Source organism: Oppia nitens, unplaced genomic scaffold, assembly GCF_028296485.1.
Source record: "Oppia nitens isolate AA-2021 unplaced genomic scaffold, nextdenovo-longstitch-racon4-pilon3 scaffold1_pilon_pilon_pilon, whole genome shotgun sequence".
Classification (NCBI taxonomy): Eukaryota; Metazoa; Arthropoda; class Arachnida; order Sarcoptiformes; family Oppiidae; genus Oppia; species Oppia nitens.
In genome coordinates, this window is record NW_026533199.1 from 967,169 (window position 1) to 989,123 (window position 21,955).

Consider the following 21,955-nt stretch of genomic DNA (forward strand, 5'->3'; position numbering starts at 1 on the left):
CCTAGACCTATGTGTAATTAATGCTTAAGTAATGTAATATACTGTATCTGTAGTATATATAATGTTAATATATGTAATAAAATAATTTATCATATGCTAAATTAGTAGTAATAATAATAATAATAATAATAAACATTTTTAATTGAATTACATATACATTATATACTCATATAACTTATAATATATCAAATGTTATGTGTATTTATATATTACTTAAATATATATATATATATATATATATATATTATTTATATAAACTTATATATTTTAATATTAAGATTTAATTTTATATTGAAATAAAATATGAGATAAAATAATATTTGATAACTAATTTTATTTTATTTAAAATTGTTGAACTAAATCTTTAAATTGTATATTATCATCAAAAAAATAAAAATAAATAATAATAATGTCTTAGACTTACCACCATTGATGATAATGTGCTGATCCTGACTGTTGTTATTATTGGTTTTTGATAATTCATTGAAACATAAAATCAATCGTAAAATTTTCATAAAACCATTACGAAATCGGGTACTCATAATGGCATAAATAAACGGATTGATACCAGAGTTTAGAAATGCAAACAAATTWATKGATAACATTGTAAAATAAAAGTTATGTTTGTGCATGAAATTGACTTTTTGATACTGGGTTATTATGGATACAATRAAATAGGGTGTCCACGATATTGTATAGGCCAGTACTACTATCAATATCATTTGGCCAATCTATACGATGTGGTTACCCCACCAWRTAATTGAGAGAGAAAAAAATATAAATAATAAATTGATTAATTAGAATAATAATAATAATAATAATAATAGTCAATAATCAATGATTTTTAWTTATCATCAAATAAATCTAAATGATTTTATTATATGATAAATGTATATATATATATATATATATATATATATATTAAAAGTTAATGTAATCTATATTTATTATTATTATTATTACTATGATATAAATTGATAAAATTAATTTATTTMATTTAATTTTATATTTAAGTTAYTTTATATACTGTATATCAGTATATATTCTATGTGTTAAAATGTTTTGCTAATAAATCAATAGACATACACTTTACTATATATATACTGTACTATAATATAAGCATATCTGGTATTACTTAAATAATATATAATAATAATAATATAAATTACTTAATATGATAATATAATTTATGATTTTATACAGTAAATTGTTGACAATTATATAAACAAAATTTTAATAATTTATGCCATATTTTTAAGTAAATGTAAATAAAGGTAACATTTTTAATACAAGAATATCTATATTATATATATTATGTAATAATAATAAATACTTTTTTTTGTTGAAAAATTAATACATTATTTAAACAAAAATTCTCATTGTTTTACATTATCTGTAGATTTTTGTACTAAAATCTTGGTTTTAAATTTATTTATTGATATATGGCTATAATAAATGTGTTTACATTTGTCTTATATATTGTTAATTAGATTTTACGCTTTTAAATTTAATTAATGTTTATTATTTTATTTTTGTTAAAAACAAATTTACTGTATTATACTGTATTAATTGATTAAAAATTGATTTTCTAAAAAATAATAATAATTATTTATATATCARTATAATTTATTGTGTTATTAAACTTATGGCAAAATAAATAAAAATCTATTGGCATTAAAGTTGCTTAAAACATTCAGTAAAATTGATTTTTGTTTGTTTTGTTTTTTATTTTTGGTTAAAATTTTATACACAGAAAATAAAATCTTAAACATTGAATGACACTCACAAAAAAATTGAATAATAATTCAATAAAACTAAATTATTATTCAATTTTGATTCTGGGTTAATGTGATATTGATATTATAATCTATATATATATATATATATATATATATATATATATATATATATATATATACATATATAATCAGATAAACTATTTAAAAAAACAGATATCTATATATAAGTTATATTGATTTTTAAATATGTTATCAATTTGTTGTTATGGTTAGAATTGCCAATTTTTTTATAGATATCTCCTGTATTTTATTTATATATAATAATAGTAATACTGTATATAAATAATATCAATTGTTTACAACATTACACAGACAATAATATTTATACCATATTTTAAAATATTAATATAATTTACATAACAATTATAACAAACTATAGTATTATATATATTATATTAAATAAATAATTTAAAAAATACAATACCTTTCGTCTATTAACTTCTTGTCTCCGTAGACTTCCCTGTCTGTTGAGGCCAGTTATCCTCAATAGTGATCGGGCGATACAAAAACAGGTCCAACCAATGATCAGTAATGGTATCAAATAAAATGTTATAAACAGGAATGTATAGTAGATTTTGCGAAACTGTGGATCAAAATTGGCCAAACAAGACAATCGGGAAATGGTTCCGTAGGAACTGTAGAATGTAAACGGTGTGGCCTTATAGTCGGGATAGAGGAACGGTAGGGCAGCCACCGATGGTATCAAATAAGTCATAAATATTATCTTGAATGTACGCGATTTGCTTTTATTTATACGACTTTTCAATGGATGTATTATAGCAAAGTATCTATGGATACACACAAAAATAKATATTTAAAAATTATTAAAAAAAAAACTTTTAGTAAATTTATTTAATATTATATAAACTTTTTTAAGTAATTTTTATTACAAAAAAATTGTTATAGACTTCGGTTATATAATTTATATATTTATAAATTATTATATTATTATAATTAATTATTATTATTAATTATTTATATATATTTATATATAACATATACAGGTATACAAAATGATMTTTTTTGAGTATTTTTTTAAAAAAAACTTTTTGTTTGAATTTTATGCATATTATTCATAAAAAAATTATGTTGTTTTATTGAAAAATTAATTTTTAAATACAGTATACCTGTACTAATGAATTTTTTTTAGATATATGTTTGATTAAATTATTGCATTAAATTTAAAAAAAAATAAAATTTAGTTATAAATATTTAAAAGCAAAATCTAATATCTAATGTTTTAGATTAAGTTTAAGATTATTATTTTCTGATAAAATTTTAGTTGTATGTTATTAAATGTAAACTACTGTACACAGTATATATAACTTACGCCTACAATATAAAAATAAATAAAAATTTTAGTAATAATAATAATAATAATAATAACCAATAACCTATTGGTGAGTGAAATTAAAGTTTATTTTAGCTATAGCTGTAAGCAAATTATCAAATGTCAAACAAAATTGTTTATTTGAATTTATTTTTTTTTATATAAATATACAAAATATTTATATAGTACTTACAAAATAAGATAAATTATATATTAAAAATATGTTATCTATTAAATAATAATTCATTGATATATATATATTATATTAATAGTTAAATATAGTTATAATATATGTATATTAATTATAATCAGATTAACTTAGAAATAACTATTGTTTAAAAATACTTTATGTTAACAATATATTTCAGTTTATTTATTAACAATTAATGAACAAATTATTAATACAATATTTAGTAATAAATTTAGTAAAATTGCAAATAAATTTTTAATTATAATCAATGTATTAATTGTATAAATCTATAATAAAATTGGATATACATAACGGCTATAAAAAATTATTGATAAAATTATATTTATTTAATTGAAAAATTTAATAATTTCTAAATTACAGTTTGTAATCTGTAATTAATATTACTATTATATAATAATTTATTTATAATATTAATATAAATGTTTAATTTTAAATCTATAATAAATTAATTGAAAGTAAAATGATAATAATTTTGATAGTAATAAATAATTTTTTAAAACAATTAATTAATTTAATCAAACATTAATATATATTTTTAATAAAATTGAATATTTAAAAAGCAAATTATAATATCCAACAAATCTTTTATTTATATAATAAAATTTTTRTATTTAAAAAAATTATTTGAAGTGTTTCGTAATATAATATCTAAAAAAATGTTTATTTGTATAATAATAATAATAATATTTATATATTTYAAAATGTGATATTATATAAACTTTATTTTCCAAATTTTGGAGAATATTTCGCAATTTTGATAATTTAATAAAAAAAATTATTTATTTARCAAATCCATAGTTTTTTCTCTATATAAGTCAATAGTATAATAGAAAAAATGCTTTTATTATATTTAAAAAACAAAAGTAAAATATGTTAATATATTATTAAAATCTAATTTATTATTATTATTCTTTAATTTGTKTTTTTTCTATAGAAATAAAAAAATAATGTTTAACAATATTTATCAAAATATAATATTTTATTGAATACAATATCAATAAATTATTAATTATTAATACAGTACATAGACAGTAATAGAGATTAAATATATTTAATATGAATATATTAAAATCAAGTGGACAATATATTTCTATGTATTAATACTTATATACTAATATAAAAATAATAATAATCGATTTAAATGGACAGGTATTAAATGCCCGGGTATTTAATTATTTATAATATATATATATATATAWTATAAATATTTTATAAATTAATACAATGTATATGTATGTATGTGTATGTGTATGTGTGTRTGTGTATGTGTATGTGTATGTGTATGTGTATGTATGTGTATGTGTATGTGTGTGTGTGTGTGTATGTGTATGTGTATGTGTATGTGTATGTGTATGTGTGTGTATGTGTATGTGTATGTGTATGTGTATGTGTATGTGTATGTGTATGTGTATGTATGTGTATGTGTATGTGTATGTGTATGTGTATGTGTATGTGTATGTATGTGTGTGTATGTATGTGTGTGTRTGTGTGTGTGTGTGTCTACCAATATATAACATTATATATATATAAAACATTAAACTATAATCTTAGTATAATCAAGGTATAATCCCGGAGCCTATCAGTCAACAAAATCTAACTTATTTTGTTGTTGTTGTTCAAAATTACAACCCAAACATTATATTGATATTATACTGTATTACTAATATTATATAATATCGTATAAATAAAATCTTAAATCGTTTAATACCCTAAATAATCTATACATAGATTATAGCAATTAAATGTTTGTTTGTTTGTTTCTCATATATATATWTAATACCTTATACTTGAACTCTTTAATTACCAACAAAACTAATAACAAATTACTTCAATTACATAATATATATATATATATATATATAATGTTATTTAATTAGCAATTTGAGCAATAAATATATATTTTTTATTTATTAGCTAGCTTGTTTTATATATACTATATATATATATAGTAATAATGTATAATGTTATAATAAATTCAATTTAATTAAARTAATATGTTAATTTTGAAAAAAATTAAATATTATAATCAAATATTTTTTAAAATATTATGTAAGTAATTAATATTTATTTACAATTATATATGCAGCTAATTTTTTRACATTTTCAGCAAMAACAAAAAAATAGTGCTAATTTTGTTCAAATATTTTTCCCAAATATAATTTATATATATATATATAATATTTGACTTTCTATTTCATTAGATATATGCAAACATTTTAACAATTTTTTTGTTGTTGAATTGAATCTATTTTTAGTAATAATTTTTTATTTCATTATAACACATATGATATATCAATAAATTAGTAATCATTTATAGGAGACACTTAAATATTGTTTTTTTATATAAATCATTATATTGATAGTATAGTACATATGATTTATTTATATTTATTACATGAAAATTTCAATTGAATTCAAATTGCATTCAATCAATAGTTTAAAAAATAGGATGCGATTATATACTGTATATATATATATTGAATATCTATTGATTATTTATTTGATAGGATTTTTTTGTCAACAACAACACCATCAGTGAGAAAAAAATAAATTACAGGAAATAAAAATTTAGTAAATAATTTTTATTTTTTTTTTGTGACAAACTAATCAAATTGAAAAATCTCTATATTGTAAATCATTGACATTTATTTACCCAAACAAACAAATAAACTTAAATATAAATGTTTTACAATTTCAATGATATTTGATTTTATACTTTCAAAAAAAATAAATCATTTATTAAGCAATTTTAATGAATATATTTTTATAAATATAACTAAATGATAAAATCAAATCAAATAATTTTGTTTTATTTATTAAATTAATTGTCATATTTTTTAAAACAAAAATGCAATAATTGAGATATGAGTGTATTTTTTCATATATATATATATAATAAAACTTATAATTACATGTAATTATCATCAAAAAAATATGTTAGAAATGATTAATAGATAATATTTAATATTAAAAAAATTATGACATTGAAAAATAATATATATATATAAAAAATCTTACAAACAACAAATACATCAATCAAATAAATGGTTAGAAAATGTATTTTTAAATAAAATATAAGATATAAATAAATATTATAAATACAGAAGTTATATATAAATATATAATTTATAAAATAAACTTAATTTTATTTTTTTGATAAAACAAAATCTTTCAATTTTTTTTTAAAAAAACTCATGTTTTATGTATAAATGTTTTATGTATATATAAAAGTTTCAAAATATAGTTTACCTTATTTTTTAAAACCAACAAAAAATCAATACATAAAATTGAATTAAAAATTCAATGGTTTGTTTAATACTTGAATAAACCGTTAAAAATAAACATTTTTTTGTTGTAAAAAACCTTTTTTTTGAGTACTACTACTACTACTACTACTACTACTACTACTACTACTACTACTACTACTACTACTATTACTACTACTACTACTATGGGTAGTGTACAGTATCTTAACTGTATATTTATATAATAGCATATGTATTATATATTTCAATTTCCTATGAGAAATATGCACACATTAAAGTAAAAATAAAATTATTATCATCATATATATAATATATGATTTATTTATTTAGTTGGAAAATAAATTTATCAATATATGTACATWTATATATATATACTATTTTCAATATATTTAAATTATAGACAAAATATATATACAGGTATTTATATAATTAAATTATTGATAAAATTTCGAAATTAATTTTTTTTAAAAAAACTAATTTATTTTTTTGCGAAATAAAATGAAAAATTTATTTTTATTTCCAAACATTTTATATAATAGTTTAAATAATTTTTTTTAAATATAACAAAAATATTGTATTTTAGCTTATATTAAATTATCAATAATATATTAATGTGCAAAAAAGCATAACTAAACTGAGGGCTTATTTAGATGACATTTATTTTGGACGAAAAAAATAAATAAAATAAAAGAAAATAATAATAAAAAGAAAGAGATATTTATCTATGGATATCAAACAATGATTTTTTTGTTTTGTATTTTAGATAAGGCCTATAATAACAATAAAAAAACAAGAGTTAAATATAATCACAAATTGTTGTATTATTTTTCATGGATAGTACGGATAGTTAGTGAAAGAGAGAGAGAGAGAGAGAGAGAGAGAGAGAGAGAGAGAGAGAGAGAGAGAGCCAATTGAGTGATAGATATAAAACAATTTGAGTGAAAAAAGTGTGACTTTTTTATATTTTTTATTTTATTTGTCAAATAAAAAAAATTGCAAACACTTTACTCAAATAAGTTTTTTCTCTCTTTATCTTTTAAATTGTAAGCTAAGATCAAACAATATATATTTAATCTTATATCATATATAACTATAAATTTTAGTAATCTTTTGTATTATCTACCAGTGATTCCGACAAAAAAATTGTCATAAAAAATAAAATAAAACAAAAAATACAATATGTGTTTCACTTTTTTTAAAAATAAATGTATTGTTTTATTTTTTTGAGTGTATTATCATCTAAATAATCTTAATTATATAAAGTTATATTTGAATTAAATATACTGTATRTGTATATAATAAAAATTTATATCATTTTGTGTATTTATATTATAGATTATAAGTACCTGTAATAACATTATGATTATTATTAATACTATTACTAATATAAATGAAAAAAATATAATTCATGTAATAATAATAGAATATATCCCTAAATGACTATAAAAGTTATACATAAAAGTTATATATAATTATATATAAAACCTAATAATTCCTAATAGTTTTTTTACATTAATTAATATTATCGATATTATGTATATTTTTTATATATAAAAATAAATATTTAATCCTAAATCTACAATAAATTAATTAAAAGTAAACTAATAATAAATAAACAACAAATAATTTTAACAATTAGCTAACCAATTCATTAGTAAAATATTAATATTTATTTTATAAAATAAATTTATTTAAAAAAAATAATTATTATATCAAAGACAAAGAAGAGAGAGAGAGAGAGAGAGAGAGAGAGAGAGAGAGAGAGAGAGAGAGAGAGAAGCAATTGAGTGATAGATATAAAACAATTTGAATGAAATTTTATTAATTGAAAAAAATTACACAAAAAATTAAATATATTTTTCTTTATCTCTTAAATTATAAGCTAAGATAAATCAATATTATTTAATAAATATTTATTAACTTTAGTTTTTTATTATAATTTTAAATATAATTAAAAGTGATTAAAAAATGTCAAAAAACATAAATATATTGTTTTATTGTTTTTTCATCTAAATTAATCTTGCTTATATACTAATATATTTAAATATTTATTTACAGTATATATATATATTATTCAAATATATATRTACCGGTAATAAAAATGTATTACTAGAATAATATAAATAATAAGATTATTATTAATTACTGTATACAACTAATATAAATAAAATATATAAATAATAGATAAACTAATTTTTATATTTACAACAATTTATACCTGTTATTAAAATATAATAGTAATAATAATAATAGCAGTTATCATTATAATGGTAACAATTATTTATTTATGTTATTTCTTATTTTAATAATAATAAAAATAATAATATTCACATTTATGTATATAATCTCCTAGTCTAGACCTACATACAAATACGTATAGATTTACGTAATAGTATATGTATATATACTGTATATATAAAGTGTAATAATATATATATATATATATATGTAATAATAATAATAATAATAAATTAGGAAATAAAATATATTACAAACAAAACATATGTATTAAAATACATGTTAGTAACTTAGTTTATACAATACATATGTAGTTATTTTTTTTGAATGTAATTCACATAACTAAAATCTAACTGTCCTTTTACTAGATATTGTATTATTTTATTTTTGTATTATTTATTCATTATTTTTTCATACAACTATATGTATATTAAAATACTTTATAACAGATAGATATTAATAGATGTAAAYGAAATATATAAATAATAAATAAATATAGTATAGTTGTAGACAAGTTAAAGTGATTATATATATATATATATATACAGTATATAACAGTTATATATATAATATATATATATGTCATCTATGGTCATATGTCATCATTATATACATCAATGTAATAATAATAATAATATTTGATAATATACAGCATTACATCAAAAAAGATATAATAATAATATACAAAAAATACTATCAAAATATATATTTAATATATATATATATAGAAAAAATTAAATCAACAAAAAAAACGATAGTTTATCAATCATTGAAATGAAATAAAAATTATTTTTATGTGTATTTAAATTCAATTTCCTTATGAATAATATATATTTTTTAAAAATTAAACAAATAATACAACAATTATTGACTATTGAATAACATTTTTTGTTTGTTTATTTACAACATTTACGATAATTTTGTTGTTATTTTTATTTAATTAAATTATTTTACAAATATTTTGTTGTTGTAGTTGTACTGTATGTTTGCCTAATCAATATTAATGTATTAAATATGTAACGCTTATATAGATTATGTGTGTGTCATAAAAATATTTATATATATATAAAGTTAAAGATATATTTATTATATAATATTTATAAACTTATGATTTGAATACATTAAACAAATGATAATTTATTTGTTTGTTTTTTTTGAGAAATGAAAATATCGTTTGATTTTATTTTGATTTAATAATAATCTTATGGGAAATCTATGTAAAAGTGCTACCGATTTGTTTGTATGTTTTATTATTATAAATTTATTTATTTTTATTTGTGTTATCATAGCTATTGACATTTTCTGCAATAGTATTGATAATATATTTTAATATATTAAATCATATAATATATTATTATTATTATTATTATAAGTTATGAATTTAGTCTAAATGTCAAAAAATCAATTTAATTTATTGATTATAAAACATTTATCATTAAAAAGATTTATTAATTATTATCAGTAAACATAAATTATAGATAGAAAAAAATTAATTAATTTAGCTAGCTTATTAGCAAATAAATTGATCGAGATGATAAATTTAATTGAACATAATTAATAATATATGAATTCAAACTATATATATATATATATTATACAGTATTACATTTTCTATGTATTAGATTAGATTCAATGATATATTTATTAAAAAATATATAAATATAAATTTTATACTATATATATATATATATATATATGTAATATTAAAACTTAATATTACTAAATATACTAAAACTTATATTACAAGCATATATAGTACTGTACTATATATTATATACCAGTAGTATAAATATATCATCTGATAAATATTGGTCAACATTTTTTTTATAGATAATAATACTAATACTAATAATTATTATTTATAACTAATGTCATGGTTTTAACATACATTTCTCTCTCTCTCTCTCTCTCTCTCTCTCTCTCTCTCTCTCTCTCTCTCTCTCTCTCTCTCTCTCTCTCTAATGACTACACTATTATATTATACTGTATATATTGATATATTGGACAGTAGTTTTTTGTTGTTGTTGGGTTGAAATATTATAGCTATTAATGTTTGTGAAGTTGAATACAGTATATACAGTAAACTACTGTACAGTTAGCTATTTACGTAAACCATTACGATTAAARTATATATATATATATATACAATATATAATCTTATATATATATATATTGTATATCAGTATATACTTTGTRTATATAAAGTTATAAATTAATAGATACAGTAGTTTGTTATGTTATGTAATTTTTATTATCAATACTATTACTATTAAACAACAACAACAACATTAGTAATGTCTTAATAACTTATTAATGTTAAAACTTTAGATTATATATACAATATATATACAATATATTAGTGTGTCATTTATGAATAAAAAAATACGTATATATTTATAATAATATTATTATATATAAATTTTATATTTAATGATGTATTCATTATAACTAATTAATTCAAAACTAAGTTTTTATTATAAACTAACTTTATTTTATATAAACAAATCTAAAATATTATTATTTACATTTATTAAATACATATGTAATATATTGATTAATTTTATGTAATATACAATATATATATAGTATATACTATTAAATAATGAGATTTAATGCTTAAAGTATTGTGCAAACAATATCAATAATAATTTAGATAAGATAACTATATTAACTATATATATATTATATATATATATATATATATAGTATGTATAATATTAAATAATATTATAAGTTATATAAATACAAAATAAAACTTTATTGTTTAGATAAACATAATGACCATATTATGCAATAAGCAATAATAGGATTTTATATTATTATTATTTAAAAAAATAAATAAAATTATTATGTTATTTATTTTAATCAAATATTTATTAACATATAAATCTCTAATTTTATAAAAAAAAAATAAATCTATATTTATAATTTTGTTAGATATTTTAAACAAACAAAAAATAAAAGTCAAAAAATTCTATAGAAATTCTTTGAAAATTAATTAATTAATTAATATAATGTAAAACTATCAGTTAGTATTATAAAAATAAATTAAAATAATAGTTATATTAGTTGAAAATTTCTACATTTAAGTAATTGAAATGAGAATTGACGTCAATAATAAATATTTCTATGAAATTGAAAAATATTTTTGTTTATAATTTAAATTAAAAAAATCTCATTTAACAATAACAATACCATTTATTTTTTGCATATATTTGTTTATTTTATTTAATTATAAATTTCAATTTCAATCTGATTTTATTGGCTTTACTKTAATTATTTTTCAATTTATAATAACTACACTAAATTACACACCAAAAAAAATATTTAATAAAAATACAATATATATACTAATTTATTTAATAAATAGATTTTTTTGTTGTTGATATAAATTTAATTATAAATATTTGAATTTTATAGTTTCATATATTAATAAAATAATAATAAATTTATTTATAATATTAGATTATGTTATCCTTAAAAAATAACAGTTTTTTAGACATTAAATAAATATTTAATATTAATATTTAAAAAAATCATTTTTATATTATTAAAAAATTTTTATGAACGCAATACATAAATCATTTTGAAATCAAATTTTTTTAGAAAAATAATTTTAGAAAAAAGTACAGATTTTTTAAACTTTACATTATATAATAAAATTAATAATAGATTATATAAAAGATATTTAAATTTCTAAACTAAAATATAATTATTGTCGACATTATGACATTAAACAACTTTAAAACTTAATTATAATGATTTTTTTCTGAACACTAATAATAATAATCCTTATAATACTGAAAATATTATATATATATATATATAATTATATAATATTATAAATATAGTATATAACAAATTTTTATTTAACACTTTTATTTGTTATCGAGGTTTCAAGTGATAGACAATATACAGYATATTTATCTAAAAAGTGTCAAATAATAATAATAATAATAATACTAAAAGTTATAATTAATTAATTTTATAATCGATAATATGTGTGTTTGTATATATATATATATATGTGTKTGTGTGGGTATATTTTAATTTCAATATTTTATTAGTCATAAACAAACACACACACACACACACACACACACACACACACACACACACACAAACACACACACACACACACACACATATATATATATATATATATATACACACACACACATATATATATATATATATATATACAATGCAAATACTAATATTTTATTCAATATGTATTTGTTATATCAGTAGTATTTGATTGAATTGATTGGTTTTTTTTTTGGTTGACTATACTGTCTGTAAGTATTCAGTAATACCTATAGATTATACAAGTAATATATATATATTATATTATATATACTAATATACAGTATAGATATCTATTTGATAGGAAAAACGGTATTGTTTTATATTTATATCACAAAACAACTCMACAATAATAATAATAAACATTCAAACCCTTCAAATTGAAGTGCATTTTAGTCCAGCAATCGATTGTATATAGATTTTCATCAGCGATTCATTTATTATATAATAACATTATATATATRTGTGTGTATTATATACAGTAATATATTATATATTGCATTGTATTAATAGTATAATACTATTTTATATAGGATACTAATACATATATATTGTTAACAAATATATCTTACATTTCAAACCAATTTGTTAAATCCTAAAACCTCTATTTGGTCTCTATTTTGTTTTGTTGTTGTTTTTTTGTAAAGTAATAGTAATAATATTCAAACAAATAGGGAAATCACGTAAATGTGTACACATAGAGAAAAAATACCTATAACTTAGATTATATGTTCACAAATAAAAAGTTTATATAAAATTATATTATATATATATGATATATAACTAGATATCGATAATAAAATGCATTATATGGATAAAAATATATAAGTTTTTTTTTGTATTTTTGCAATTTTCTCCCATAAATTGCATGCAATTTCATTATACAATAAAAACAATAAGATTTTATTTTATACACACACACACACACACACACACACAATATTAAATTTTTATTTTTTATACAAAAAAAATTAAGCAATAAAATTAGTAAAGCAGTTAAGTTTAATTATAGAGATAAATATTATTATATATATTATTTTAGATCACAATGTAAACTAAGAAAAAAAAATTTTTTGAGTCAATTATTGATTTTTAACCAATTATTATAATAATATTTTTTTGTGTTTCTTAATAATGAAATTATAAACTTTCATAATTTTCATAAATTATGAAATTTTTTAAATATATACAGTATATATATATTTTAAAAACTAATTTCAACTAGATCATTTTTCAACTTGAAGCAATAAATAATTATATATATTAAATATCATATTTTTTTAAAAAATATTTAAATTTGATTTTAAATGTATACTCAATTTAGATATATATATATAAAAAATATGATACTTTAGTATTAAATGATTTATACGATATTTTTTAGTGACATTAATTTTTTTTTAAAATAAAAATTTGATCATTAATAATAATAATACTAATTATTATATTTTATGATTATAGTTAATAATATATTGGTACTAATAATATTGATATTATTATTATTATTATTACTTTATTAATCCCAACAAAAAAATACATATTAATTAAATCAATTACATTATTTGAAGTGTAATTGATTTATAGATAGACTAAATTGTATAAACTTGTTGATACAAATAGTTTTTTTTGCAGTAMTTTTTTTTAGTTTTTTTATTTATTGATTAATCGGTAATCAAATAACAACATAACATAAGACACATTAACAACAAAAACAGTTTAATTTTGTGTTATATATATATATTTTTGTAAACTATTTAATTGCTAATCAATTATATTAGATGTTATTGATTTTATTTTATTTGTTGTTTAATTAGTTTTATTTATTTGTTTAAGTATTTTGATAAAAAATAAATAAATAATTTCTATTTTTTATGTATGTTTAGTGAAAGTGATTATATATTTAATATTTTAGTTTGATTTTTATTTGATATTTATTTTTTATTTATTGTAAATATACTTAAATATTAAGTGCTATTTATTTTTGTAGTTTACAACAACAGCAACAAAAAATTATTAAACTTTTTATTTTATGTTTTAGGCAAACAAATAGCAGAAAAAAACTAAAATTATTATTAAAATCTATAAATTGAAAGTTAATAATAATACTGATTTTATATATAGTTTTTTTAAATAAATATAATATTATATAAAAAATTTCAACAACAAAAATATCTAAAAATTTTTGTATTTACACAATTAGACAATAAATATTTAACGTATATATGGATTGTTTTTAAACATTTTAAAAAATAAGAGTAAGCTTTTAGTATAAAAATTTTTATATATATAAATCTATATATAAATAACAACTAATAAGCTTTTATTTTATTTTTAAATAAAACAAATAAATAAAAATAAAAACTAAAAGTCTTATCAAATAATTGTAATATTATTTTTTATTTAACCAATTTTTTTAAAGTTAATAATTGACAAAGATTTTTATTATTTTTTGTTGTTATTGTATTTATTTTAGTATTATTAAAAAAATTATTTAAAAAATAGTTTATAAATAACTAAATATACAGTGAATTTGTGAATTATTAGCATTTATATATTGTTAATATAAAAATAATTAAATATTTGACATTTTTTTAATCAAAAATTTTGTCTCTCTYTCTAAGTGATGGATACAATAAACTATAAATTAAATTGTTTGTCAATAAATTGTTTTTAAGATACACAAAAAAGTCATTAAAATTTAATTATATTGTTTTTCAGTGATTAAATTATCAGTGAATTTGTTAAAAGTTATAAACACTTATATAGTAAGTAATATGTGAAGTGTTTTTTGTTGTTGGTTGGGGTCATGTTTTTATTGTCTATTTTTAAGTGTATATATAAATATAGTTATATTGAAAATAAATAACTTGTAATCAAATTTTGTTTTTCAATAGCATTATATAATTTTTTTTGTTAGTGTTTTTTTATAATAAAATTATATATCATATATATGATATATATTTTCAAGTATTTACCAAATATTTTTTGACAAATATTGTATAATTTATTATACATTATATATATATACATATTTTTATAAAAAAATAAAACCAAAAAAGTTGTTATAGACACATTAAACTATATAACATTAAGTTATTTATTATGTAATTTTAAATAATAATATTAAAAAAGAAAAAAAGTACAAATTTTTTTAGTTGATATTTAAAATTCACAGCAGATTTAACTAAATATTATTTTTAGCATTTTTATTAAAAATCTGGTATTCATATAATATTTGTTTAAAAGTATTTTACAATATATATACATATAATACTRTATAATATGTCAAAGTATTAAAACAATAGATATTTTCAAATGAAAGACAYATATATATATATATATATAAAATGCTAATCAAAACAATCTCTAATGTTTTGTTAAACTGTTATACTATTCACTAAAACTCTGTAATTATTATATACAATACTATACATGTACTGTATGTAAAACAGTTGAATAGTCAATTAAAATAAATAAACAAATTTATATTATGTATAATTATCACTATATTTAGCTGCCCTATAGATTAACACATATAATATATAAGATATACATTAACATTGATGTTTTGTAGTTAGTGTTGGCAAAAAAGAGAAATTTATAAAATAATAGAGAAATTTCTAGAAAGTTTCTAAAAGAAATTTCTATCTATGGGATCCCCATGTTAATTTTGTTTTCTCGATATATGTTATTATGTAACAATACATTGGTTTTACAAGTAATAATTAAATATTAGTATTAATATTTTTATTATTAATTAAAGTAAAAATTAATTTATTTAATTATCTTAAATTCTTATATATATAATAAAATGATTATTAAAATTTTAGAAAACATTATTATTAAATAATTATAATTATTTTACATATAGGTATGTATAGTAGTGTATAGTGTAATGTTATATGAATAGTAGTATTGTCTCATTATTTATATATTATTTCAATAGCTATAGATATGGGGATCCCATAGTATAACAATAAAGTTAAATTTCTATAGAAATTTATTCCTGAGAAAGTTTCTAGAAACTTTCTCAGGGAAATTTATTAGAAACTTTCTATTTGCCCATCTCTATTTGTAGTGAACCGCAAAATGTTTTTCAAAATGATAACATAATGTTTGGCATTTTTCTAATACATTTTGTAATATTCAATATATTATAAAATGTCAAAAATTGATTGAAACAATTTTTTTTATAAATATATAGAGTAATAGTACAGTATATCTGGTATGTTATAATAAATAAATAAACATATTATTTGATATTTTGTCACAAAAAAAATTGTTAAGTAATAATAGAGTTATCTAGTTATTGTATATCAATAAATATATGATTAATTATATACAKTACAACAATAATAATGTGATTTATCATAATTTTTGTTTGAAAACTATTTTTCAAACAAAATTAATCACATAATTTTTTTGTTTTTATAAATATTTATTTAACTTTTAAAAATTTTACTATTAATATAWAATAATATATAATTTAAAATAAATAAATAAATTCTACATARTACATTTGTACTATTAGATCATCGACAATAAAATAAAATTAATTATATTGAAAAACTAATAAAACTATAAATCAATAAATATATAAAAACTTATCTAGTATATTTTATGAGTACAAATAAAATGTCTAATATTACTATTAGAGTCTAGTATATAATAATTATATTTATAACATATTTATTGCGTTATATAATTTTGTGTCACATGAGAGCAATCAGGTGTTAATATAATAGACAACTAAAGAGAGAGAGAGAGAGAGAGAGAGAGAGAGAGAGAGAGAGAGAGAGAGAGAGAGAGAGAGAGAGAGAGAGAGAGAGAGAGAGAGAGAGAGAGAGAGAGAGGAATATATTGTTGTTGTCTATGTTTTGCACAACAAATATACAGATATATAACACACAGAATATCAGTCAAAACAAAAATTTTATTGTCTTTTATTCTGTACTCAATTAATCTCAAGTCGTCTCTCTCTCTCTTTCTCTCTCTYTCTCTCTCTCTCTTCTCTCTCTTTCTTTCACAACAAGTGAGTAATTTATTTATTTTATGACATCCCATAACCAGTATATACTATAATTATATATATATATATATATATATATATATATATATATATATATAGATAGAGAGAGAGAGAGAGAGAGAGAGAGACCAATCAAATAACATATTTAATACTATAATATAGTATATCCAATATATTAATCAAATCTAATTATTATGTTGTTTACACTTTAATTGAATAACATATACTTAGATATATATATATATATATATTGTGTAACGATATATATATATAGATATATATATATATATAATAAGTAAAAATCTAATGTATTAATATTAATAGTACTTTTTTTAACTAACATTTACTTTTTGTTGTTATTGTTGTTTGATATCTATTACTATTAGTAATTATAAAACATTGATTATAATATTTATATATAAAAAAATCTTCTTAAGTATTGATTATATTTTGATGTTTTTGTTGTTGTAAATTGGGGTTTGATTTCACAACAGTTTTTTTGAACACCAAAAAAATCACTTTGATATTCAATTTATTATATCGTTTAGTAACTTATTGTATGATTTTTCTTACAATGTTGTATATTATAAAAAAGTGAATCAATAACTCATTAAATWAAAATGTAAAACCACTACAACATGTATTGAATAATATATTATTCAGTACTTCAATGTAATCATATATTTTATATACAGTATATATACACTTAACTACATATAATAGTGTAATAAATTACCCATATTTTTATATAAGACTAGATAATAAAGTAATTTAAATATATATATTTCAATAAATATATTTAATCTATAATATGTAAGATTATTATTTTCTTATATATACTGTATATAAATTGAAAGCATATTTTATAATAATATTTTATGTATGAAAAATATTTTATATATAAAAATAAGATAAGTTAGATAAAGTACCCGAGGTTAAATAAAARTATAATATGATATAATATAATATAAGTGGATATTATTTTTATAATATTAGCACAATTTTAAACTTTATCATTTAATATAATATATGAAAAATTTATCATCTATCATGTATAAATGTATAAACATTTTTAATTAGTATTAATTTATTTTTGAAATTTATATTTATTAAATATAAATTAAAATAACAATATATTTATTTTTTTATATAAAAGATAAGTAATTATAATAATATTAAAACTTTGTAGAAAATTTATTTATTCAAATTAGATTTAATTAAAAAACAAAAACAACAAATAAATTGATACAAAATTATATATATATAYTGAATATTATATATATATATAATTACAGTACTTTATAATGAAAATTCATTAACTAATTAAAGTGTCGTTAAAAGTGCCTATTATTTGATGATAAAATGTTTTTTTTTTKRAAAAGTTTGTTAAATTTTATTTGATTAAAAATAGCAAATGTTGTTTACCATAAAAAGTTTTCAATGTATATTTTTCAAAATGTTTTTTGAATATAATCAAGGTTTTTATTTGAAATAAAATTAACGTTTTTTATATGAATTTAAAAAAAATTAATATTATAAAWATYATAAAATTGATAATKATATATATTTAAAAAAAATAATARTWATCACATTGTATATATATAATTTATAGATTATTAATAGATAATTATATTAATATATTAAATTATATATATATATATATAAAGTAAATATATATATTTTTGATAAATAAGTATASSTTTTGTGCAATTATTTTATATTGATTTTATGAAAAGTAGCAAAAAATTTTGTTAAAATATTTTAAATTTTAATTAGTAATTTTTCAAATAAAAAAARTAATAATAAAAAGTTAAGATAGCACATTTATCATAGCATTTATATATGTATATATATATATATATATATATATATATTTATATATATATATTATTTTTAATTTATATACAGGAATGTTGTATTTTAAGTTCAATCCCCGATCCCGTGTGGGGGCTAACCATACCATGTTTTTGTGTGTGTGAATGTCAGTAACCATTATATTTGATATTTTAGTTTATTTTTTTGGGTACTTTTACYATAAAATTTAATAATACACTTGTCAAGTGTATTAAATATTAAATCAAAATAAATTTTATATATATATAATAATATGTAAAATMAAAAATATAAAACTATATTTAACATAAATTTATCAACAACAACAAAAATAAGTTATTATTATTATTATAGTATATATTTTTTTTAAAAATTTTTTTTAATCAAATATAATGTTGTTTCTAACGTTAGAGTTAGAGAAAAAAATTYAATTATAAAAATTAATTTCAAWTTTTGTTATAATAATTATTTTATAGTTAGAAAATAATATGTGTTTATATGAAAATTTCTATAATATTATTATTTACATTATATTATAAAATAGTAATAAAAATAAATATTTAAAAAAAAATTACGATAAAGCATAAATTAAAAAATAAATAATAAAAATAAATTATWAGATTTAAACATTAATTACTTATTTAAAAAAAATCTAATTTGATTTAAATATTAATAAATTAAATAAAAATAATAAAATAAAATAAATTTTTAAAAAATAWATTTTTAACATTTATGTAAATATAAATGTMTAAAAAATATTATATATTAAAAAAAAWAMTMTTTAGTTATATCTAAAACAAAACAATTAAATGTTAACCAAAATTAGTTGAGACATACCTTTCCAGACAAATGGCTACTAATGTTAAAACACTGGAAAATACGATAACTGTTTGCAGATAACTGATTGCCGAACATAGACTATCGCTGAATGCCGACCAATTGGCCGGTGCCATCAGCTCCAGTAGTTTGACTGGTAGTACAAAAGCACCTACCATAAAATCGGCCAGTGCCAGATTAACAATATAACAGTTGACTACGGTTTGCATTTTAGGATTGATTACGACTGTATAGCAAACAACTAGATTACCAAACAATGCCAAAAACATTACCAATGAATATAGGATGAGAAATAGGATCCGTATGAATGATAGTTGAGTTAAATCGGGATAATAGTCGAGATTATTATCATTATTATTATTATTATTGTTATAATTATTATTATTAATAAAATCATTAGGATTATAGTCAAAATCATTGCCCATCACTACACCATCAGTATTATTGCCGACAGTTATTAATTCAAGACTATTATCACTACTACTACTACTACTACTCATGTTTAGTATGTTTATCAGTTCAATGGTMWGTGGATTTGTGGTTAGATTTATCAATAGATTATTATTATAACTATAATTAAGATGATTATTGTAATTATTAGTATTATTTTGTATTAAATTAAATATTTTTTTCGAYTTTTCATAGTTTATAACAGTTATATTATTATTATTATTTAAATTATTTAAATTATTTAAATTATTAATAATTGAAGACATTTTTAAATTATATATATATATATACTGTATTTTCTATCTAATTAAGTTGATTATTATTATTATTAATGTATATTATTTATTTATATATATATATATAAATTGTTGATGATGATTTTATTTTTTAGTTTATTTTATCTACACGTGTATAAGTTTTTATTATGATTTTTTTTGTTATTGTAATTATCAATAAAACAATTTATTAACAAAAATTTAACACAAAATATATATATAAAAATTATTTATTTTTAAATCACAAACTTTTTAGCAAATGTTTATTAAATTTTTTGTTTAAAAAAAAGAAACATAAAAAATAACAATAATATTAACAATAATAAAATTGATAATAAAACTTTTTATTTTTAATACATTATATGTTATTAACAACAACATCAACGTTAATGTAGAAAAAATAWTTTTTTTGTTAATAAATAGTAATAAAAAAATTTGTAAATACAATAAAATATATTGTGTTTATTTATAATAATAAAGTCAACAAAAAAAATTGTTTGTATGTGTTATTTAATAAAATACAAATTTTTTAATTATTATTTGTTATTACAGGGGAAATACACCAATGAATCTATAATTAAAAACTTTTTTTGAATTAATA

At 16.6% G+C, this 21,955-nt stretch overlaps 1 protein-coding gene across 1 annotated transcript; it reads right to left on the minus strand.

Annotated features, from left to right (window-relative positions):
• Window positions 1-494: 494 nt before the first annotated feature.
• LOC128952668 (cholecystokinin receptor type A-like) lies at window positions 495-21,129 on the minus strand (the record flags this gene model as incomplete). Its single annotated transcript, XM_054298099.1, has 4 exons — window positions 21,051-21,129; window positions 20,630-20,984; window positions 2,224-2,587; window positions 495-731 (listed from the first exon to the last, which is right to left on the minus strand). Coding segments are annotated over exons 1-4 (1,035 nt in total), but the record flags the coding sequence as incomplete, so codon positions are not given.
• Between the last annotated feature and the right edge of the window lie 826 nt (window positions 21,130-21,955).